We start from the raw sequence: 22,947 nt of genomic DNA on the forward strand, positions 1-22,947 counted from the left end.
GCAATATTGCAATTTCATTTCATGTTCATGTAATGAGGAGCGAAACCTGCTGATTGCAGCTGCTGATTGCAGAATTCCCAGTGGGAATGCATTGCACGCTCTGTCTCGCAGCTTGCTGATTAAAATAAAACTCATTACCAAGCACAAAGTGGGCTGGGTTAAGTATGGCATAAGCAGGATGGTGAATCCAAACAGCTCCACTGGCACCTCCTCAGTACTGTGGCTCTGCCAGGGCCACTGGGACAAAGTGCCCCATGGGCAGTGACCGATCCCAGTACCTGGATGGAGCCCAGAGGTGGGCACTGACCCACAGAGGCCGCAGGACACAAACCAGCACTTACTTGTAGAAAGCCTGGTTCTCAATCCCACACTTCCAGAGGTGTTTGCAGGCTTCTGGTGTCGGGGCAAAATAGGTGAGGACAATTTTCTTCTCCTAAAGGAGAAAGACAGGGAGTTGAGCAGGGAACAGGGAGTAGTGCCCATTGGACAGACAGAGACTGGAGCAGACAGGGCTGGAGAGTGGCACTGGCATGGACAGATCTTGCCTTGGAGCCATTTGGGACACAGGGGTGTTGGAGCACTGGCAAACAGCCCGGTGTAGAGCCGGGCATGAGGGATGGGCAGATATGTGCCAGTTTTCTGCCACCCACCCCTCTGCTCCCAGCCTTTGGGAACAGCCAGAAATACAACTTTCATAAAAAACTCCTGCTGATGGCTCCTGTGGGAGCCAACTCCACCCAGAGGTGTTCCAGCTGACTTTGTGGGACACAGCAATGAATAACCACCATAATCCCAAAGGCAGCACCAGTGGGAAGGCATGGCCAGGAACTGGTGGGCAGAGCCTCTGCCACAGCACAGCCCAGGGGGGCTGAGGGATCTAATGCCAGAGCAGGGCATCAGTGGGAGCAAGGAGGTGACCCCGGCACTGTCATGGAGCTGCAGTCGCTGTCACCATCCCTGTTCCCTTGCCCTGCCAGGCCAGGGTGATGCTGCTGCCAAGTTCCTGAAGAACCCCCTGAAGACATGACCACACTGTGCCCAGGAATTCCCACAGGAAGGGGGAACACTCACCTCCTTCTGACTCACATACAAGTAGAAAGTCTTCCCTTCGAATTTCATCTTGGTCACCTCATTCCTGGAAGGACAAGGACAGGCAGGTGGGAGCTGTGCAGAGCCCACCACAGCCCAGAGCCCACCCAGCCCAGCCCCTGGCACCACTCTCGTGTTTGGGATGGCAGCAGGGCAGCTTCCAGACCCTGCTTTCCATCCTGGGAGGTGTGATGGGCTGGTGAGACCAGCCCTGGCTCAGAAACCAGGAGCTGGAATATGGGACACCCCAGAGTGAAGCTGGGGGTCAGCGGTGAGTCCTGGGGTCCTGGGGAGCTCATCCCATGGGCAGTGGCTGGTGGCAGTGCCAGGGACACACTGGCCAAATCTGGAGATGCTACAGTGACCTGGGAACATCACAGCCAGGCTCAGAGGGGCTGGGGGCATTTGGGACGTGGCCAACATGGGGACAGTGAAGTTTAATGGAGACAGACGTAGAAAATAATAAGTCAGGGGCAGCAAAGCTCTGGGTGCACTGAGCACTGCCCTGTCTGCTGCCTCTGAGCACTGCCCTGTCTGGGCACGTCCCCCCAACCCTGGTGCCGTGGGGGGGTCACCCACGTACCCAAACATCCCTCAGAGACCCCGGGGTGACACAGGACACCCATGGAGTGACTGGAGTCTAGGGTGGGAACTCACCACTTGATGAAGTGAACCCTCTTGTTTCCCTGCAGAACGACGAACCCGAAGGGCGTGAAGGCCAGAAACGCCGCGTTCCCCGACACGTCCTGCAAGGCAACCACGGCTGCTGGTCAGTGCTGCTGGTCAGCAAAGCTGGCACAGCACCAGCCACCCCCGGCCAGGAGCTGGGGCACTGCAGCAGCCTGTGTGCCAGCTCTGCCAGCACCATGCTGTAGTTACGTGTTATCATTTGTATATCACATTGACACACAGAATATATGCTATTATCATAACAGTATGTTATCACTGTTGCAATTAACATATCTATTTATTATATATATTGTAACTATACTGTTATATGTCACTATATATAGTTATCATATAGATATACAGTATTTATTTAATATATATAATAAGTACTATAATGTACATAGTTCAGTATAGTTATACATTGTATTATCATAGAACCATAGAATGTCCTGAGTTGGAAGGGACTCACAAGGATCATCGAAGCCCAGGTCCTAAACACTGTATTATATTACTAATACACGTAGTAATTAACCCAGGACATGATAACCCCCGGCTGCACTTCTCTCCCTCAGAGCCCTGCCCAGCCAGTGCCCTGGGCAGTATCAGGCCAGTTCAAAGTTCTGTCTGGTTCAGGCAGCACTTCAACCCCATCCCAACGGCAGCTCCAGGGAAGTGATCAGTGACTGCACTGGGTGCAGGGAAAACCAGAGACACTCAGTTGTGAAAATGTTGTGAAATAGTTGTGGCTGATCAGCAATCACTGGATTCATCCTGGTTTTGGTTTTGGCCAGCAGGCATCCAGAGGGCTCTTGAGGGATGCTCAGAACAGAAGTCCATCCTCAGCCTGTCAAGGCTGAAAGGCAGAGAGAGCTGATCCCCAACCAACACCTGCACACGGCAGGGTGTGAACCCCAAATTCAGAAACCTGACACAGTTCAAGCCCTGGGCTGCCCAAAGTGCTCTGGCTCTTTCCCAAATCTGGGAAAGCCTTCAGGAAAGGAAGCAGGGTCTCAGCAGAGTGATGTACCCTCCTGAGGGTGCAGAGGCTCAGTAGGGGCTGGGGGGGGCTAAAGGGGGCATAGGACCCTGCACAGGTTCAAAAACCCTGTGGATGTGGCCCCTGGGACATGGGTTAGTGGAGGGTTGGCAGTGCTGGGGGAGTGGTTGGGCTCAATGGTCTCAAAGGGCTTTTCCAAACCAAACAATTCCATGATTCTCTTTGCTTAGGCCAGAAGTTCTGTCCATCATCTGATACAGAGAAATGAGGGAACCCCTGTTATTCACACACACACATTCATGCAGGGATTGATGTCTAGAACAGTTACCAAGGTTGGCACCAGCAGCTCCAGTGAGCCCTGCTTAAGAAGGGAATATCTTTTTCTATGTTTGCATTTTTGGGGGAAAACTACTGTAAGACCATGAAAACTTCAGACAAACAGGACCAAGTCAAGGGGTACTGAACCAAGAATGCCTGGTGGGAGGAGACAGCCCCTCATCCCAACTCTGCCACAATCCACTGGAGAAGAGGGAACAGAATCAGCTCCATTTCACTTTGGATCCTTTAAGCTCATTAACAGCAGCTCTTGATGAATTAGGCTGAATTCTGCTAATAGACCTAAAAGTGTGTATATTTGTCCTTAGCTGTTGTAAGAACATGAATCAGTGTAACTCAAATATATTTAAAAATGTTCTTGGGGTAAAAGAAAGGCAACTACAGCAAAGGTCAAAAATGGGTGGTTCCTGGTAAGAGCACTGGTTTAGAGGGAATTCAGAGCAAAGCAACCCCCCCCCTGTTTATGGGCACTCACAAACAGCCCATAAACAGGGAACTCCCCCAGTTTACTGCAACTGTGTGTTAATGTGGCACAATTCAGGGAAAAGCCCTGAGGGACCCCAGCACAGGCACGGCCTGAGGGGAGAATTCTCTCTCTGCTTTGCATCCCACATCCTTCTGCATGTGATGGGATTATCAGGGAGCAGAGGGAGCCACAGGCAGTGACATCCACAGTCAGTACAGAGCATTTCCAAAAGCAAACTGGATTATGGGCTGGGCAGAGCAGAGGATGGACTGTCCCTGGCAGGTTTATGCCTGGTTATTCCTCAGCCACTGACCCTGTTACTGCCTCCCAATGACCTCCTTCAGCAGCAGATGATTGACCCCTCTCTTACAGCTGTCTGCATGTGAAAATGCTTTCCTACAGCTTCTCTGGACACCCTCTGGGAGGGTTTTGGGGAATCCAACCGGAGCAATAGCTTTAGGAACTGTTTTACCTTGCATGGGTGTGGGTCAACCCCGTAGGTCTCCAGAGTCTGGGCTTTCCTGAGAAAATTCAGCTCTGAAGTAGCTGGTGTCTGCCCACTGCAGGAGAAAAAAACAGGGGAAAAAAGAATATTCCATGGAAGAGAGGAAAGGCAGCTACTGGGATTCTGTTAACAATGAGGCATCAGCTATGGCTCATTCCTGTTAGATTTATTACAGGATCAACAGGAGCACAGCACTGGAGCCCAGCCCATCCTCTCCTGCCAGTTCCTTCCACAGGAGCCACACTGAACTGGCAACACTGGGAAGGGCCAAAAAGGAGCATCTGCCAAATTTAGAGATGAATTCCCTACTTGCAGCAGAGACATCTCATCCACAGGAAGGAAAGGGGAGTTTGGGGGCAGAGGGCAGCAACCCCCTGCATATAAGGACACAGCTTACACACTTTAAGGACTGAAAATCCCAAACAGGGATAACAGTGCTCCGAGCACCAGCAAACCCCACAGCTCTGGTACCTCAGCTCCGACTTGTGGATCTCTGCAATCTTCCTCTCCAGCTTCTCTGAGTGTTTGGGGAAGAACTGGAACTTGGAGCTGTAGCCTTCTGGGTGCTTCCCCGGGTCGTAGTCCCCAATCTCAGCTGGTGGGAGACAGATCCAGTTGGGAAGAGCAACAACCAAAGCACACTCCCCATCCCAGCAGCACCCAGTCAGGGCTCAGTGTCCCCTGGGAATGCCGCTCCAACCCCACTGTGCTTCCCACTGGGAGGGATCATTTGTCAGGCATTAACTGCATCCACTTAATTCCATTGCTTATGTGGGAATCACTCAGCAGCAGATGGTCACAAATTTATTAATTCCTCGAGGTGCAGGAGCAGGCAGGCAAACAGGCAGAAGGGCAGAGGCTGGATGAGCCAACAGGATGCTCCTGGGGAACACCATGGCCGGAATGCAGGGGAGACCCAGCCCCCATCCTTGTCCTCCCCCAGCCCAGCCCAGCACTGGGGGTGATATCAGTATTCCAGGTGCAGTGACCTGCTGTCAGAGCAATAATGGAAGCAGTGCAGAGCAGGAACACCCAGACATTACCCTGCAGGATGTAGGCAGCCAGCAGCGCCGCGTCCGACGTCTTGCACAGCAGCCGCCCGTGGTACAGATCCCTTTTGATCTGCAGGAAGACTAAGTACCTGGGGACAGGAGGGAGAGTCCATTCATTAAGCAAAGTTTAAATTACCCAAGCAGGCAATTTAGATGTGGAGTATATGCCACCAGACACTTGCTCTGACATCTCTCTCCCAGCAGTTCGTTTACCAGACCTGACACTCGCTGGGAGTGAACCAGGGCTGATTCTGGCCAGGACTGGGGCTCAAATCCACACATCCCAGCCCTGTTCCACCCACAGGGACATGATGCCTACTCTGGGGCCAGCACCCAGCCCAAGGGCTGGTGGAGATCTCCATCAGCCTGGATACCCTCTGAGTTTCTTCACAGCACCAGAACACAACTACAATCCCCCCAAGGTGCCCAAGGATGTTGCTCTGAAGGGGATCTCATGGTCCACAGCCCACCAGCAACTGCTGCACTTCCCAGTCCTGCATCCTCCCCTGTCTGCTCAGCTTCCCCATAACATGATTTTTCTCCTTCCCAAACTTTCTGTGTCCTTTCAGGTCTCAGCACACACTCCCATCCCTCCTCTGTCCTTGCCAGAGATTGGCACAGTATCACCCAGGGGGAATTGCCTCCTGTGCTCACCCATCCCTATCTCCATGCCCAGTGAAAAGACAAACTATGTTGGAAAAGTACATATTTAAATAAATTTAAACCTAAGTAACAGTTTGGGCTGAGTCCTGTGGTGTTTGGGAAAACCTTTAGATGATAAAATGTGAGTCACAGAGGGAAGGAGCAAAATGGAGCGCTCAGAAATGCATTTAAATAACCAGACTCGCACTCTGCAGTCTCTCGGTCATGCCTCATTGCTCAAATCCATGTTTACGATGAGATAAACCACTAATTTGCACAGATAAAATATATTAAAGAGAAATCAAGATATGGAAGTGGACTCTGTCCAGGGGAAAGTGAATTTTAAGCCCAGGCTCCAGCTGCAGCTGCAGGCACACCTCAAATGGCAGCAGGGAGGGACAACTCACCTGCATGGGACTCAACCTGGACCCGTGGAGGTGACAGAGGGCACAGTTAGATGAGGTTTTGGGAGGACATTCTTCACCGTGTTCCACCCTCTGCCATGGGCAGGGACACCTTCCCCTATCTCAGCTTGCTCCAAGCCCGGTCCAACACGTCCAGGGATGGGGCAGCCACAGCTTTTCTGGGCAATCTGTGCCAGGGCCTCCTCACCTCACAGGGAAGGATTTTCTCTTATCTAACCCTTTACTCTTATCAGGTGAAGCCATTTCCCCTTGTCCTGTCCCTCCAGGCCCTTGTCCCAAGTCGCTCTCCAGCTCTCTTGGAGCCCTTTTAGGTGCTCCAAGGGGCTCTCAGGTCTCCCTTTACAGAAGGTGCCAGCTCAGAGCCCTCCAGCAGAGGCTCCAGCCCAGCTGCCCCAGGCAGAGCCGACCCTCCCCACCCCATCAGTCAGGGACTGGGGTTGATGTGCTCCAGAGATCCACAGCCATGGCTTGTTTTCCAGAGCTGCTGAGATTGCTCCATGAGTTCTCCTCATGTCCTTCCTCCTGGCAGGAAGAGTGGCCTGAAGAGCCCCTAAAGATAGAACTGGGAGAAGTGCTGTCAGGTTCTCAGCGCAGTTATCGGCCGAGCTCCTGACGTCAGAGGGACGCGGCTCACTGCTCCCAGGGACTGCTCCCAGGGAATGTCAGGGGAACTGCAGGCACTCCAACCCTTCCCCACAGACTGAGCACAATAAGGACACCCTGAGCTGAGGACAGTGGCAGGAGTGTGAGCAGCAGCAATGGGCATTCCAGGGACAGTGCCATGTTTGGAGCGCTCTGCCCTGGAATGTGGGTTTGGAACCGACTGCAGTCAAAGACCAAGCCAGGGGGTTTAATCACAGAACCCTGGAATGGTTTGGGCTGGAAGGGACCTTACATTCCACCCCCCTGCCACAGGCAGGGACACCTTCCACTAGACCAGGTTGTTCTAAGCCCCATCCAACCTGGCCTGGAACAATTCCAGGTATGGGGCAGCCACAGCCTGTGCCAGGGCCTCACCACCCTCAGCCTCTGCTTCCCACCAGGTATGGCAGCTCCGTGTGCTGACTCAGCACAGATGGGGATTTCCAAGCTTTTCTCCCACAGCTGGGACAATCCTGAAGTGTCCAGGTTGGTTTGGAAATCCCAACAGCTGTTGCTTTCCCCTGACTACAAAACAAAGCTCAGCCTTGTGCTCCTGCCCTGGCCCAGCCGGTCCTGCCCTGCCCGTACCTGGTGATCTCCTCCTTCAGCGCCGCCGGGTCTGTGGGGTAAAACTTGACACGGAAGCACATGGTGAAGGGAGGCTGGGCTGCAGGAGAACAGAGACACTGTGTCACCAAGGGCAAGGCTTTCCCCTTCATCCTGAACCACCCTGCTTGAGCATATGGTCAGATATGCTGGGGGTCTCACCCACCTGCCCCGCTCCCCCCAAACACACCCGCTGCCCGTGGTAAGGAGGGAGCAGACAGGCAAGGAGACATTCCTCACTGCAGTGGCCATGAAGTGTAGATGTCCCTGATAAAGCTGTGGGAAAGCACGAGCAGCACTATCTGCTGGCCACCCAAACCTCTCCCCACTCCCAAATCTCATTTCCTCATCCCCACCCCTGCTGTCCTGGTCTCCACAGACGCTGGTGCCCCGTGCTGGGGGGTCATGACCAGCTGTGGCTGCCAGTGGGGCTGGTGGTGAGTGATCCTGCTCTCAACCCACCAGAACACCTTTTGGGGGAGCCTTTTTCTGGGAGATGGGCTGCGAATTGACCCCACAAGGGACAGGCTGGAGAAAATGGAACATATCTAAGATGGAAGGAGCACACACTTTGTGTCTAGGACACCTACAACACTCACCCCGCATCTGCTTCACAACTGACTTGGTAAACTCCAGCCAATGCTGAAAGGAAAAAGAAGGTGATTAAAGCCTGATGGCTGTGACTTCCCAAGGTGGGAAGGATAAGGAAGAGGAGGGTACTGCTCCAGGTGAGAAAAGCCACCTGAATGTCAGTGAGTGTCCCTGGAAAGGAAAAGGAGGAAGTGGGGGTTCAGACTGGCCCTGTCTCACAGTGAGGGAGAAGCTTCTGTGCCCAGCTCCTGGCCCATCATTGGCTGCTCCCTGTTACAGCCGTGGCAGAAGGTGCCTTGGGAGCAGGAATTAGTTGTTATATTGATCAGTGGGAAGCACAACACAAGGCTGTTATCAATAGCTGTGTCTGGAGTGTGTTCGAACTGGTTCTCATTCACAGGGAGGGGTGGAACAGCTCACTCTGCACACATTCTAACTCCAAGGAAGTGACAGGACGCACTCACACAGCCTTGGGGTGGGAATGCAGCTCATTGGGCCCGTGGGTCTGTGTGCCCCTCTGCCAGACCTGCTGCAGCTTCCCGGGGCTCAGCAGGACACGGATCCGTGCCAGGAGCCGGGTCAGACCAGGTCCTGCCGAGCCCTCAGCTCCTGCACTCCCACGTTTCGTCTCACTCTCCATCGCCCGAGGCAACACTCAAGCGTTTGGATCCCCGGCACGGAGCTGTCAAATGGCCTAATCTCGGTGTTAACACGTGAATCAGTGCTAGAAATCGTCCTGCAGACCCGCTACCAGGGGATCTCCCTCCTCACTTTGCAACACCATCACATCTCTCACTCTGCAACTCACGATGCCTCCAGCCCTCACAGAGGATCCGAGGGCCGGGTGAGTCCCTCCGGCTCACACATCCCAGCCATTGCCAGGGACTCAGGGAGCCGGGGCACTGGGGCTGCTGCCAGAGCCTGGGTGCATCCCAGACCCTTCCCCTGCAGGGTAGGGGGTGTCCCCAGGGTGCTCAGAGGGCCTGTCTCATGGGCAAAGGAATGACCCTGTCGGGACACCCACAGACCCCTGTCCCAGCAGCAGGGCAGGGCAGGGCAGGGCAGAGCTGCGAGGGAAGAGCCCCTCATCACCACCTAAACCTGATTTTATCTCTGACCTTTGCTTCCCGCCGGTTTTCAACACCCCTCCCCCGGTCCGGGCAGGAGGGGCTCTCTCACCCTTTGCTTGTCGGGGTCCACAAACCGGATGCCGAAGTAATCCTTCTCCAGCAGGTTCAGGTGGTGGCAGAGAAGGTCGAACAGGTACTGGCCCTTGGCATCTCTCTGCAGGACAAAGAGACTCAGTGACCGAGCAGGGGGAAGGGATGGGGGGGTAGAGAGCTGGGGGAACGGGCTCCGAAAATTGTGAAGTGACACCAAGGACAGTGCAAACCCCACACACATCCCTATGCGATATTTTCAACTCAGAAATCATCTCCCATCCCACCCGAGGGGCAGCAGCCACGAGCAGGACCCCACAGCAGCACCAGACCGAGCATTAACGGGGAATTTAAAAGTCGTAGATACAAAATCTGCTACATCTCAGATTTTTTTTAACATTTCATTTCCAACGCTGCAGACTGAAGCACACAACTGGGGCGCTGGGAGCTGCTCCGCAGCGGTGCTGGCCCCGGACACCGCGGTCCTTCCAGCACATTGGCATGACAAAAAAACATTATCCCACCTCGCAGGATCTGCTTCTTATCGGCCTCTTCCTTTATCTGGCTCAAATTGCAGCTTGCCGCTAAACAAAGGGGGGTTTGTCGCGGTCACCCTCGGGCGATGGGTGCTCACCCCCCTGCCCTGGGCTGTTGTTATGCAGTTCAGAGGTTTTGCCAGCACACACCCAAAAACTCTCCTCCTCCCCTTGGCTGGGGGGCGCAAACGCGGCCCCCGCAAAGGACCCGCTGCTTTGGCTAATGGTCGATCGTTTGAGTCATTAACCTTTAACGTTTCAGTGTCTCCCGTCCAGAATTCCCACCTCATCCGTACCGGCTGCCCTAAGGCGGACAAGCCCCCGAGAGCCCCGGGCGGGCCCTGCCGGAGCTGCTCCTCGCAGCCGGCGGCTCCTGCTCACCCCGCGCATCAAAGGCTGCTCCTGACACCCACGCTGCCTCCCTGCTTCCCACAAATACAGTGAATACATTGTTTCCTGACAAATACAGGGAACACACGCGTTGTCTGATCAAATGAGTGCGTTATCTGATCAAACAGCCGCTCGGCAGACACAGGCTGCGATGGGGGAACCCCACGGGACGGCATTAACCCATTCCTGGGGTGCCGCACGTGAAATGTGTTTGTACCGGTTTGAGCAGCTGCTGACACCGTGCCCTCGGGGCCGGGCCCGGCAGCACCGAGGGGACGCGGCGGTGACCCCGGCAGTGCTGCCGCCGAAGCAGGGGCTGCCCGGGCCCGGGGTGCAAACCCTGCCCGGCGACAGCCCGTCCTGCCTGCCCGGCTCTGCAGCACCGGCCTCGGGCAGTGGCACCGGGAGAGGAGTCAGAGGTGCCCTGGTGCTCTCCCGACCCGGCACCCGTCCACACCGAAATAAATCACAGAATCACGGAGTGTGGAAAAATCCTCCAAGACCATCGAGTTCAACTGTCCCCCAGCGCTGCCAAGGCCACCACTAACCCATGTCCCCATGTGCCACATCCACACGGCTTTTAAACCTGCCCAGGGATGGGGAATCCACCTGGGCACCCTGTGCCAGGGCTGGACAGGTCTTTCCAGGAAGGAATTTTCCCAATATCCAACCTAAAGCTTCCTGGCACAGCTTGAGGCCGTTCCCTCTCCTCCTGTCCCTTGTTCCCTGGGAGCAGAGCCCGACACCCCCCTGGCTCTCCCCCTCCTGTCAGGGAGTTGCAGAGAGTGAGAAGGTCCCCCGAGCCTCCTTTTCTCCAGGCTGAGCCCCCCCAGCTGCTCCTGGTTCTCCAGACCCTCCCCAGCTCCATTCCCTTCTCTGGACACACTCCAGCACCTCCATGCCTCTCTTGGAGTGAGCACTGGGATTTTGGAGCTGCTGCTAAAGCCCAGCGGAGCAGCCCCGCAGAGCCTGCGGCAGGGCCGGCCGGGCTCTGCAGTGCATGCACCGAGCTCGGCTGAGCGCGCTCTTTCCCCACCTATTAGCGAGTTTTTATCCACTCTCGCAGACCGGCTGCAGCTGTTCGGGCAGAGGGGAGGGCGTTGGGAGCGCTGCCGGGAGCGCTGGCAGCTGAGGCGCTCTGCAGCCGCAGCACGGCTGGCAGACGGGCAGGAGCTGTGCAGGCAGCATTCCTGCCAAGCCTTGGGAGAGCTGGGACCGTCAACAAACAGAGCTCCCCGCAGGCAGCGGGTCCTGCCAGCCGGGAACAGCGCTCCGGCAGCGCAGAGCTCACCGCGGGCATCGCCTCTGCCAGCTCGGCCCCCTGCATCCCCCTCCCTCCCGGGCAGGCAGCAGGGCCCACCACTTACCCCTGCTGGGATGTCCACGTGCACCGTGGCTTTGGAAAAAATGAAAGATTCCCATTTCCATACCCGTATTTCAGCTGCCTCAGGTGCAGCCCCTGGCCGGGCTGGGATGAGGGTGCTGGGGGGCATCCCCAGCTGTGCATTCCTGGTGCTGCAGCATCCTCAGCTGGGGACCAGCAGAGACCAACCCACAGGGGAACGAGATGCCAGCCCATGGCTGGGAGAAAAGACACATGGGGAGCAGGAGGGACCCCAGGGCCACCCACAGCAGCCATGCCCCTGTCCCTTGTGCACGGCTCAAGGAGCAGACACTGGCATTGGAGGCAGCTGATCAGCTCCAGCAGAGCCAGTGCCCCCCAGCACCCCAGGGCCCACCTGCCCTGCAGCCCTCCCTTGGCAGAGACATCCCTTTGGGAGGCTGGAAGGAAGGGTCCCCATGGGCTGCTACTTCACTGGGAACATGGCTGTGGATGGCCCTGGGCTCGATCCAGGGCTGCAGTGCCCATCCATTCTCCCAAAACACAAAGGAACTCCCTCCCAGGGACCACAGGTCCCTTCAGCCTGTGCCCCTCACCCACTGCCCTGCTGCCACTTGTGCCTGGGGACAGGGAGCAAATGCCTCTGGCCAAACTGGAGCTGCTGGCCAGGATGGTCAGCCTGTGCTGGGCACTGGCACTGCCAGCTGCTGCTCGGGAAACGAGGCTGCTCCACCGTCAGCCAGGATATGGATTTAGGTGCTGAACTCGGAAAACCATGGCCTGGATCGTGCTTTATTAATAGGCAGACCAAGCTCTGTGTGCACCATCCATCACTGTCCCCAGCACTGCCCAGCCCGGGCACAGGGGCACAGACAGGGAGGAGGAACAACACCTGAATTCAAATCCCTTCTCCTGAACCAGAGCAAGTTACTTTTTGCTCATTAAATAGGATTCAGTTTTTCAATGAGGACTGAAGCAGCTTGAGAGAAGACAAACGGTGGCAGCAGCTTGGGAACAGTGGGACAAAGCCTGGGCCCTGCTCACCTCTCAGGCATGGGATCACCTTCCCAGCTCAGCTGTTACCTGCTTTGGGGAGGCTGGACCTCTTCCCTCATCATCCAGAAAATAGTAATAAATGTTGGGCTTATTCTCTTCCCCTAAAGAAGGTCAGTCTGCAGGCTGAGCTAAAGGAACGTCTGGCACAGACACAGAGGTTAAAACAACTAATAACAGAAAATGCATAAACAAAGACACACTCCTAAATCATTCCCAGATAGACCCAAAGGGCTCTCAGGCCCAGAGCCACTGCTGCAGGAGTGCAGCGCTGATTCCACATCCCCCCCAGCATCCCAGCCCTCTGCACCTCCCAGAGCAAATGTCACAGGGATCTGCCCCAGGCTCCTCTCCCTTTTCCTGCCCCAAAGCAGGATGGAATGCTTTCCTCTGCAATTTTCATGGAGGAATTGCAAGGACGGACAAACCAGACACCCCCCAGTGCCTGGAATGTGGTGAAAGTGTGAAACCACAATGGCATTACAGGGGGAATGTTCCCTCTTTGATCTCTCTAACTTGAATTAAACATATTCTAAATTAATCATAGCAAAATGTCTTTCAGGAAATTATCTGAACTGCCTTTACAAATCACGACTTAAAAGAGCTCTCATTGCATAACACCAGCTTAAATATTCTGTGTTTGGATCTTTATGTGTTCGTATAAAATGAGACTCCTGTCTGTCTGAAGGTTTTTGAGGTCAGCCCTTCGGGGTGCCCGGGCTGATGGGGAGACCACGGCCAGGCACTGGCACACACCGGGATGCCAGGCTGGCACACACCACACCGAGGGTTTGCTGTGGATGCCAACACCTGCCAAGGACTTCCAGTGTCTGAGGGAGCCTATAAGGAAGCTGGAGAAGGACTCCTCATCAGGAACTGTGATTGGACAATTCCCACTGCCAGAGAGCAGGGTTAGATGGGATACTGGGAAGGAATCCTTCCCTGGGAGGGTGGGGAGGCCCTGGCACAGGTTGCCCAGGGAAGCTGTGGCTGCCCCATCCCTGGGAGTGTCCAAGGCCAGGTTGGACGGAGCTTGGAGCAACCTGGGCTAGTGGGAGGTGTCCCTGCCCATGGCAGGGGTGGAATGAGGTGGGCTGTAAGGACCCTTCCAGCCCAAAGCAGTCTGGGATTCTGGGATTCCATGACTCAGAACTTACAAACCCTGGAGGAAGTGCAGCCGAGAAGAGCCCTGTGCCCAGACACCTCTGGGGGCCGTAGGGGCTGTGTCCCTGTTATCAACCACAGGGCACTGGGATAGGAGTGTTCCAGGGGAGGCTGGGCTGGGCAGCCAGCACGGCCCTGCTGCTGCTGCTCCAGCACGGGGCTGCAGAGGACAGCTGGGATCACCATCACGCTGCTGTTCTGGGTCATAACGCCCCTGATTGCCCTGCTCTGGTGTGAGCTGAGCCCAGGCTGCAGGAGCTGCATCGTGGCACAGGCAGCTGAGAACCTGCAGAGCTGTGTTTTCTGTCCCTCAGCCTCTCAACAGAGCTCAGCAAACTCCATTTGGGACCCACCTGGCCCTCAACCTGCATCCCAGCCACTGCCAGCCCAGCATCCCAGTCCCCTCCCAGTGTGGAGGAGCTCAAAGCTCTCACCAGCCTCTGAGGAAGTCCATAAGATGCACAGTGCAGGATGCAGAAATTCAGCACCATTGAGTGCAAGAATCTTGCTCAATGTGCTGCAAAACAGAACCCAGGCTCTGCAGGGAGATGGGCACCTGCAGCACTGGCAAACACAGAACCCCAGGGGAGTTTTAAACTTTAGGAAGATTAAAGTAACCTTGCATTCTTTGCTTTTCTAAGCTCCTCAGCCAAAATTAGGGTCATCCACAGATAAAAAAGTAAAAGAAAAAAAAAAAGAGAGGTTTAAAAATAGCAGCTCATCTGAAAAAGAGTGAAGGGCTCACTTCAGGCAGGAGTGTCCCCAGCCTGTCCTGGGGCTGTGAACTCACTGTGCCCAGGGACAGCTCTGTGCTGCAGGCTGGGACCCCAGTGCCTGGTGGCACTCCAGGTTTGGGGGATGAGGGAGTCCAGATGGCCACAAGGGACTGGGAGAACACAGCTCACATGGAGCAACACCAGCCTCCCCCAGCTCTGCTGTGCTGGACTCCCAGCCCGTCCCAGCCGCACGGTCCTGGACCCCCAGCCTGACCCTGTCAGACCCCCAGCCTGACCTCCAGCCTGACTCTGATGCCCAGCCCCACCGCAGTGCTGAACCACCAGCCAGACCCTGACAGCCCCCTGGTCCCAGCCCCCCAGACTGACCCCCAGCCCCCCCCAGCGTTTGCACTTTTGGGCTCCAGCACCACGTTCCCCCACGGCCGCTCTGCGGATTAAGCCCAGGATTTACAGAAGTAAAAGCAGCAGCTGAAAGCAGCTCCTTCCTGTGTTATTTGGGCTGGAAATCTCCTTGTGGGCTGCCCACTCGTCCCTGCTTCCTGGGCTTAGGAGGAGATTATTTTTTTAAAGGAAACTGTCAAAAAAGTCTATTTTACAAAGTGAAGTTTAAGCTTAAGTCTCTTTGGCAGCAACATCTGAGCTGGGAGAGATCAAAGGCCCTCCAGCTCCATTGCCAACATGAAGAGATCTTCACCAGCAATTTGACTGCAATATTGAGCTTTAAATGCTTCATTTTCCAAGTCGGGCATTGTGCTGTACGAGCCCAGGATTTATCATCCCTCGGACAAAGTTAATGTTGGCTCTGCAGGCAGGGCCAGGTCCTCCTGACTGACAGCTCTCAGCCCTCTCAGGGAGCCAGAGCCTCAGCTGAGCTGTGGAAATGGGAGGAAATGGGCAAAAAGAGGCCTGAGAATATTAATTTCCAGGCAGGGAATAAGCAGCCCAGAAATGTGTGAGGATGCCCGGAGCAGAGCACTCCAGCCTCTAACAGGGAATGTTACCTGTGCTGAGCCCTCTCTCCCTCAGGGCCCCCAAGGAGGGGCTCTGGAGGGCAGGAGGGCTGGAATATCCCACCCAGCGTCGGGCAGGTGTCCCCAAGGACAGGACATGTCCCTGCCAGGGCAGGGCTCCGGCAGCTCCCGCAGTGCCCACGGCTCCTGGGCAGGTGCCGAGACCTCCCGGGGATGTGGGGCAGGAGAAAGGTGCCCTGAGATCACAGACTGAATAAAGCAGAATCCCAGACTGGTTTGGGATGGAAGGCACATTAAAGCCCATCCAGTCCCACTCCTGCCATGGGCAGGGACACCTCCCACTAGCCCAGGTTGCTCCAAGCCCCGTCCAACCTGGCCTTGGACACTTCCAGGGATCCAGGGGCAGCCACAGCTTCTCTGGGCAACCTGGGCCAGGGCATCCCCACCCTCACAGGGAAGGATTTCTTCCCAATATCCCCCCTAACCCTGTCAGTTTGAAACCATTCCTCCACATCCTAGGGGGAGATGCTCTGGGAGCCATCAGTGAATCCAGGACTCCAGGAGAGAGCCCACCTGCTCCACCACAGCCCACCAGAGCCCGCAGTACCTGCCCACCCAAGGAGACTCCGAGTAAGGAAAAGGGGTTTTACATAACTCCAGTGTAATCCAGTTATATTTATAGCATATGCATTTCAGTATTAATTCCCTGTTATCTCTAATCCTTCCTCCTTGCTGACACGGTAATTTCTATCTTCAAGACTTATCCAGGCAGTTTGATCCAGAAGTTTATAAAGCTCTTGAGAAGGAAAGTTCCTAATGAAGGGACTCTCGGAGCCTTAAACTCCAGATTATCGATTCCCGTCTTAATCCCCCGCAGGTTTTTCAAACCTTCCACATGCTGGTATGTGCAGAAGGTTCACCACGGCTCTCCATCACAGAATTTCAGCTGCTGATGTCCCATTTAGGAAAGAGTCCACAGTGGGACATCAGTTGAGCACAGTTTTAAATCCATTAATAATCAGGGACTTGTGGCAGGAGCACGTGCCAGGCTCCCAGCAAGCAAGGTGGTGGGGCTGTGACTGTCTGCTGCTCCTGCTGCATGTGGGGAGGTTTTGTCTCCTTGTTTGATGAGTTTTCCTGACAGCTTCACATTCCCAAGGCCTTTGGAAAGCTCACTCTGTGCTTTCCCCTGAGCTTACCCAGCCCAGCACTGCAGCTCTCCAGGCACAATCCCACAGCCCTGGCATCTTCCTAGCAAGGAGTGGGAACCTTGCTGGAAACAGAGCAGAGCAGAGCCATGCTGTCTTCCCCCAGCCCACGTCCCCAGGTGGGCAGTTTGTCCCTCCCTGCTCCTTTGTCACCACAGTGGCAGTGCCAGGTGGGACCGATCCTGCTCAGCCATTCCCTGTGCTCCCCAACACCCATCCCGGGGGGCTGGGAAAGACCCTGGCTGGGCAAAAGGTACCTCTGCTGAGCCCCATCTCTCCCAGGGTGCAGGTCCCTCATCCCTGCCTGCTCTGGCTCCCTGAATGGTGCCAGTGGCATGGATGGTGGCACGGGAGCTGGGGATGGCACTGGAGCCGAGGGTTGGCAGTGCCAGCGCTCACCAGACCCCGAGCAGCAGGGACAGGGCTGACCACCAGGCACTGCATCTTCCACAGACCAGCTCCATCAGGAATGTCTCCCGCCCAGGCTCCATCCCGATGCTGCAGCGCCGGCGTCAGGGCCATCTGTCTGCAGCAAAATCCTCCTCAGTGAGTCCCAGCCAGGCACAGCCAGCACAGGCTGCTGCCAGAGCGGCAGCTTAACACCCTGCAAATATTTACCGTGGATTAAATACAGGGATTTTTAAAAATTAATTAAAGGAAAGATATGTTTGAGGTTTGTAAACCGTCCCGCTCGAGGCTGGCAGGTGGGTGTGGTGCCTCCAGCCAGCTGGGCAGGGCAGGGCTGCAGGGACAGGACCAGCCGGGTGGGGAGCAGAGCTGACCCTCCCAGGGGGACCCCACATCGCCTCTGGCAATGGGATGGAGTAAAGAATCTACCACTCTGACTCATGTAAGGCAAGAAATAGTTTTTCTCCATGTTTCCCTTGAACACCCACAGGGGTACCTGGAGCCCCAGCATTCCTTGGAATTAGTGATTCCCTTCATCACTGGCACAGGTTGCCCAGAGAAGCTGTGGCTGCCCCTGGATCCCTGGAAGTGTTTGAGGCCAGGTTGGATGGGGCTTGGAGCAACCTGGGCTAGTGGAAGGTGTCCCTGCCCATGGCAGGGGGTGGGATGAGATGAGCTCTAAGGTCCATTCCAACCTAAACCATCCTGGGATTCTATGAACTGTCATTTCCTCCATCCATCCCAACATCAGCCAGCACAAGGCAGGACATCCCCACCTCCTAATCATGACCCATCTGCTAATCACAACCTGGGCTGAGGAGCTCCGGGCTTGCATCAACCTGGATCCTGCCACAGACACTTCCAGAGAATGCACGGAGCATCCCCAAGCCCTGACAGCTCTCCAGCAATCCATACCTTCCCTCCCAGTGACTGATGACATGTCACCTTACATTCTGCTACCATGTAGCTTTTATGAATTAAATTTAGAATTTATAAGTCTATAATTGAGAGGCACTGAAAATCTCCCTCCATAAAACCAAATTGGTTTTTCCAATAACTCAAGTCCCTTTTTTCATTCATGCAGGCTGGAGTGGCTCCATGTGGCTCTTGTTGAAATTGGCTCTCCCCTGCCATTAGCATGCAAAGGGCTCTCGGTGCAACCAGCTCTGGTATATATTATTTAGAGGTTAATAAACATGTTCATAGGGATCATCCAGTGATGAATATTGCCTTGTCAGGAAGTCAGCCCTCCCTGCTGCAAACAAGAAGGGTACTGCTAATGCAGGTCAGACTGTCTGGAGCACGTAGGAACCAGAAATGCTTTGGCAACAGAGCTAGGAAGGGTTTGGAGCAGCAGGAGGGAGCTGGGGGGGCTCAGCCTGGAGAAAAGGAGGCTCAGGGGGGACCTTCTCACTCTCTGCAACTCCCTGACAGGAGAGGGGAGCTGGGGGGGGTCGGGCTCTGCTCCCAGGGAACAAGGGACAGGAGGAGAGGGAACGGCCTCCAGCTGGGCCAGGTTGGAAATTGGAAAAATTTCTTCATCAAATGGATTGTCCAGCCCTGGCACAGCTGCCCAGGGCAGGGGTGGAGTCCCCATCCCTGGGGGGATTTTAAAGCCGTGTGGATGTGGCACTTGGGGACATGGGTTAGTGCTGGGGAAGGGTGGGACCCGACGATCTCAGATGGGTTTTCCAACCTCAGTGACTCTGTGCCACAGGGTTGGTGTCAAGTGCTGCTGTCCCTGAGCTTTTGGATTTGTACCTGGGGGTCCCACTGGCTGTCGACTCCTCTGGTACCTGTGCAAAGTGGAAACCTTTCCATGGACCTGAGTTCCAGCTGCCAGCCTGGTCCAGCATCTCCCAACTCCAGCAAAGCTGGGTCAGAGCGTGTGGAACCCTCAGCTGTTTGCAGAAGACAGGACAGCCCTGGTGAGCTGTGAGAGGCAGGACAGGCTCAGCTGCCCTCCTCTTTCCACCCCTGTAGCTGCAGAGGTATCGGGGAGACCCCTCAGGACAGGGGTTTGTGAGGTCCCGTGAGGAACTGCCCTTTGGAAGCAGCATCCTCTTCCCTAACCCGCGGGAACGAGCCCTGCTCTGTGCTCAGCTCTGCTGCACTCGCAGCCGAGGAAGCAAAATAAACCAAACACAAACATAAATCCGTGTGTGCCACGGGCACCCAGAGCACCAGCACCCCCGGCTCTCTTGGCAGCGCTCCTGCCGAGCCGTTCCCTTCCCTCCAGCAGCCGACTGCAGCACAGGGCTCAGGGGAGGGAAGAAAGGAAACTATAAATGGTTCATAAAAAATTTACTTTTCATGAAAGCGAAGTGCGGCGCTGGAAGAAGCACAGGGGTGAGGGATGCAATGATGCCCAGCAAAGCCACAGTCCAGCTCTTCCTTCGCCCTCTCTGGCCCCGGCAGTGGGGGGGACACAGCAGCTCCCACAGACACAATCCCCAAACCAGCCCCGGGGTGTCCCTGTGGCCGCACTGAACCAACTGCCCCAGTGCTGCATCCCGGCGTGGGGCTGGAGGGGGTGCTGAGCATCCAGCACACCCAGGAGAGTGGGCTGAGCCCTGTCATTTGCTTGTACTCCACCAGTGTCAAGTGTCCCCAAACCCTTGTTTTTTGTGTTGCAAAAACGGCTGCGATAATTCAGTGTGAGCTGTGAGACCCCTGAGCACAGAGCTAAAACCCCATGAGAGGGGTCCCCTGCACACCAGGCCTCCACCAGGACCAGTGCCAAGGATTACAGCTTCCCCAGGATTATTTCCCACAAAAGACATGGATTCCTGCAGGCTCCCAAATGCATAGGGGGGAGGTGGGGCTCAGCTCATGCTCCAACAGATTTAAAACCAGACCTGAAACAAAACAACAAAAGTAAGGGAAAATCCTGATTCCAAACACAAGGCAGGTATTCAAAACTAAGAGCAGGTTCAAAAACAATTAAACAATTAATATTTCCATCTCCTGGAATTGCACATCGAGAATAAAGACCATCAGGCACCAAGAGAGGAGCTCGAGCCCCCGTGATTGAGGCAAACCAGCTTTTATTTGTGCTACAAGAATGACCATATGTGGAATCCTTCTGGGAGACTGCAATCAGTCAGATTAACATGATAATGAACTCTGATTTACCCAGCCACGGGAAGATATTTGTCCTGGGAGATGTGGCATTGCTCCCTGAATATTAACAACGAGGACTTGGATTTTATAGCCACAGACAGCACCGGGCTGCAAGAGCATTCATCATCCCAGGGGATGATTTTCAGGGGAGGCAGAGAGTCCTTTCAAGGTGTAAAATGATCCCCACTAATAGAGGGGCAGGGAGCAGAAACTTCCCAATAAATGTGACAGTGCCTTCAGCAGCAGATGAGACACGGACCCCAGCACTGCAGGGGAAATCTGCACCACAACAACGTTATTTCATCAATAACACGGGGGGACAAACCTCAGATAACACCCTGGGCACCAAACAGGGAGCACAGGTGAGAGAGAGAGAGGAGAGTCCAGCCTTGTGGAGAGCAGCCTCACAGGCTGGAAAAGCTTAAACTGGAGAAAATGCTGCTGTGAGCCCTCTTTCCAAAAGGGGGGCTGGGGAAGGCTGTGCCAGCACCAGCGTGCTCTGGGCCACCCCTTGCTGAGTGGGGATGCTGTGGGCAGCAGGGATGCTGTGGGCAGCAGGGATGCTGTGGGCAGCAGGGATGCTGTGGGCAGCAGGGATGCTGTGCTGCTCCCCCCTCCCCTTCCCCCAGACAGGACCTTTGCCCGTGGAACTCAATTCAGGGGGATTGGGACGGGCAGCAGCAAACCTGCCCAGCCCTTCTGCCACCAAGGCAGCTTGGCAGCTCCTGCAGGCACTGACAGACAGCACTGGGACATGGAAAGTGGAGAGACCTTTAGAAGGGGACCCTGCCCCCAGCACCCCCTCCAAGGTTCTGAGGCCACATTCCTGCAGGGATGCAGCAGCACAGCCCGTCCCATGGCAAACAAGAGCTCTCCAAGGAAAGGGCACCAGCCCCGGCCCCTTTTCCCCTGAAGCCTTGGCCAAGAGGGGCAGGCAGGGGCTCCAGCACAGCATTCCCTCTGCTCACCTGGGAGCTGAGCATTGCCAGCTGCCAGCCTGGGCCGGGAGCGTGTGAGCAGGGCTGCAGCAGGTCTGATCACAGCCCAGCTCTCCACTGAACGCTCTACAAGCTTGTTGAGCAGCTGGGGGTCGACTTCAGAGAGCCTGTGTTTTATTCATCACAGGGCTGAGATAGAAGCACGCTCAGACGAGAACCTGGAATGATGGCAGAACCTTTAACTGGTGTTTTATGGTGCCTGTCCCTCCAAAATCCTGCCCTGCTTGGCACAGGACCCTGGCCTGTGCCTCCCTGTGCCCAGCCCTGTGCTGAGCCGCCTCAGCGGGCAGGGGCTGGAGCTCCTGCTGGGAGCAATGCCACAAAAGTGACAGGTCACAGATCACCTCTCGTCTCCCTGGTCACCCAAACCACTCCCTGACACCAGCCCAGTGCCCACGGGGAGCCAAAAGCACTGACTTGGTGCCGGAGGTGCCAACTCAGGCTCCTGCCACCTGCAGCCCGTGGCATCACAGACCCAGGGCTGCCACTGCTGCAGTCCAGCCCTGGGGATGGCCCATCCCGTGCTGGTGCCACTCACTCCATCAAGGGGTCCAGGGAGTCCTGGACAGGGCTTTGGGAGGCACCAAGGACTAAAACCACCCCTCAAAACCCAAACCAAAAAATCTCCACTTTGCTTCCTGGGTCATCCAGAGCCAACTTGTTTGTTCCCCTCTCTCTAAGCACATTTTTCTCTCTTTTCTAGGGTTTTAGGTTGAAAGAGTAGCTGACCTGGAACTGCAGAATGGATTGTTCTCCTGGGCATCACACACAGACCCTACAAATCCACCAGTTCTTTTCTCATTTAAGGTTTCAGCCGCTCAGGTCCACACTGAGTATTTACAGTGGGCTGTGGTTTGTGGAAAAGGAAAGAAAGAAAAACTGCTTTGGCTGCTGCGGTTTTACTTCCAAAGGCTGCTGGATTGATATTGGGAACAGGCTCTGGAGCGATATGTTTGTCATCTCAGCAAGGCCTTTGTTTTGCCTCTGGGTTTAAAATCTCAAAATACATATTCAATTAAATGCAAATGCCTGCTTTCACCTGGGACCCAACAAAAGCCTTGTGAAGTGAACACTGACCTTTCACGTTCCCTCTCCATGGCTCCCTGCCTTCTCCTGTGTGTCAAAGCCTTTCAGGAAGATCAGGACTGGTGACCTGGCTGGGAAGAAAGCAGCACCCTCCTGGGTGAGCTGTGGCCAGTAATTGCCGACCCACGGAATCCTGGAACGGCCTGGGTTGGAAAGGACCTTAAAGTTCATCTAGTCCACCCACCCTGCCATGGGCAGGGACACCTGCCACTAGCCCAGGTGGCTCCAAGCCCCGTCCAACCTGGCCTTGGACACTTCCAGGGATCCAGGGGCAGCCACAGCTTCTCTGGGCAACCTGTGCCAGGGCCTCCCCACCCTCCCAGGGAATAATTTCTGCCTAATATCCCATCTAGTGCTGCCCTCTGGCAGTGAGAAGCCATTGCCCCCTGTCCTGTCCCTCCATCCCTTGTCCCCAGTCCCTCTCCCTCTCCTGGAGCCCCTTTAGGCCCTGGAAGGGTCTCTCAGGTCTCCCCAGAGCCTTCTCTCCTCCAGGCTGAACCCCCCCAGCTCTCCCAGCACAGGGACACCCAGTCAGTCCCAGGGCATCACTGGGGCCACCCTGCAGCTGTGGATGAGCCCTGGGGGACTGCAGGGACAGCACAGCCCCTGCCACCCCCATGTGCTCCCCAGGGAGGGCTGCTGGCTCTGCTCTGCTCCAATCTATGGGAACAGGGCTCTGCAAGATGCCCTCCTGCTGAACACCCGTGTTCCCTGCAGCCCCCAGGAGCCATGGACAGCCCTGGCCCTGCTC

General features: G+C 55.5%; 1 protein-coding gene across 2 annotated transcripts in view; it reads right to left on the reverse strand.

Moving 5' to 3' along the window:
* FRMD5 (FERM domain containing 5) overlaps positions 1 to 22,947 on the reverse strand; it is a 74,817-nt gene that overhangs the window by 7,662 nt on the left and 44,208 nt on the right. The window contains exons 2-10 of one of the 2 annotated variants that reach the window (XM_017836199.1): positions 9,200 to 9,304; positions 8,029 to 8,071; positions 7,412 to 7,490; positions 5,106 to 5,203; positions 4,534 to 4,657; positions 4,030 to 4,117; positions 1,747 to 1,835; positions 1,072 to 1,135; positions 342 to 433 (exon numbers count right to left, since the gene is read on the reverse strand). In XM_017836199.1, coding sequence (XP_017691688.1) covers positions 342 to 433; positions 1,072 to 1,135; positions 1,747 to 1,835; positions 4,030 to 4,117; positions 4,534 to 4,657; positions 5,106 to 5,203; positions 7,412 to 7,490; positions 8,029 to 8,071; positions 9,200 to 9,304 — 782 coding nt within the window. Of the gene's footprint in view, positions 1 to 341; positions 434 to 1,071; positions 1,136 to 1,746; positions 1,836 to 4,029; positions 4,118 to 4,533; positions 4,658 to 5,105; positions 5,204 to 7,411; positions 7,491 to 8,028; positions 8,072 to 9,199; positions 9,305 to 22,947 lie in introns of those variants that run through there. The other variant, XM_017836200.1, reaches the window with a different exon arrangement.

The sequence above is a fragment of the Lepidothrix coronata genome, unplaced genomic scaffold, assembly GCF_001604755.1.
Source record: "Lepidothrix coronata isolate B3197 unplaced genomic scaffold, Lepidothrix_coronata-1.0 Scaffold272, whole genome shotgun sequence".
Lineage (NCBI taxonomy): Eukaryota > Metazoa > Chordata > Aves > Passeriformes > Pipridae > Lepidothrix > Lepidothrix coronata.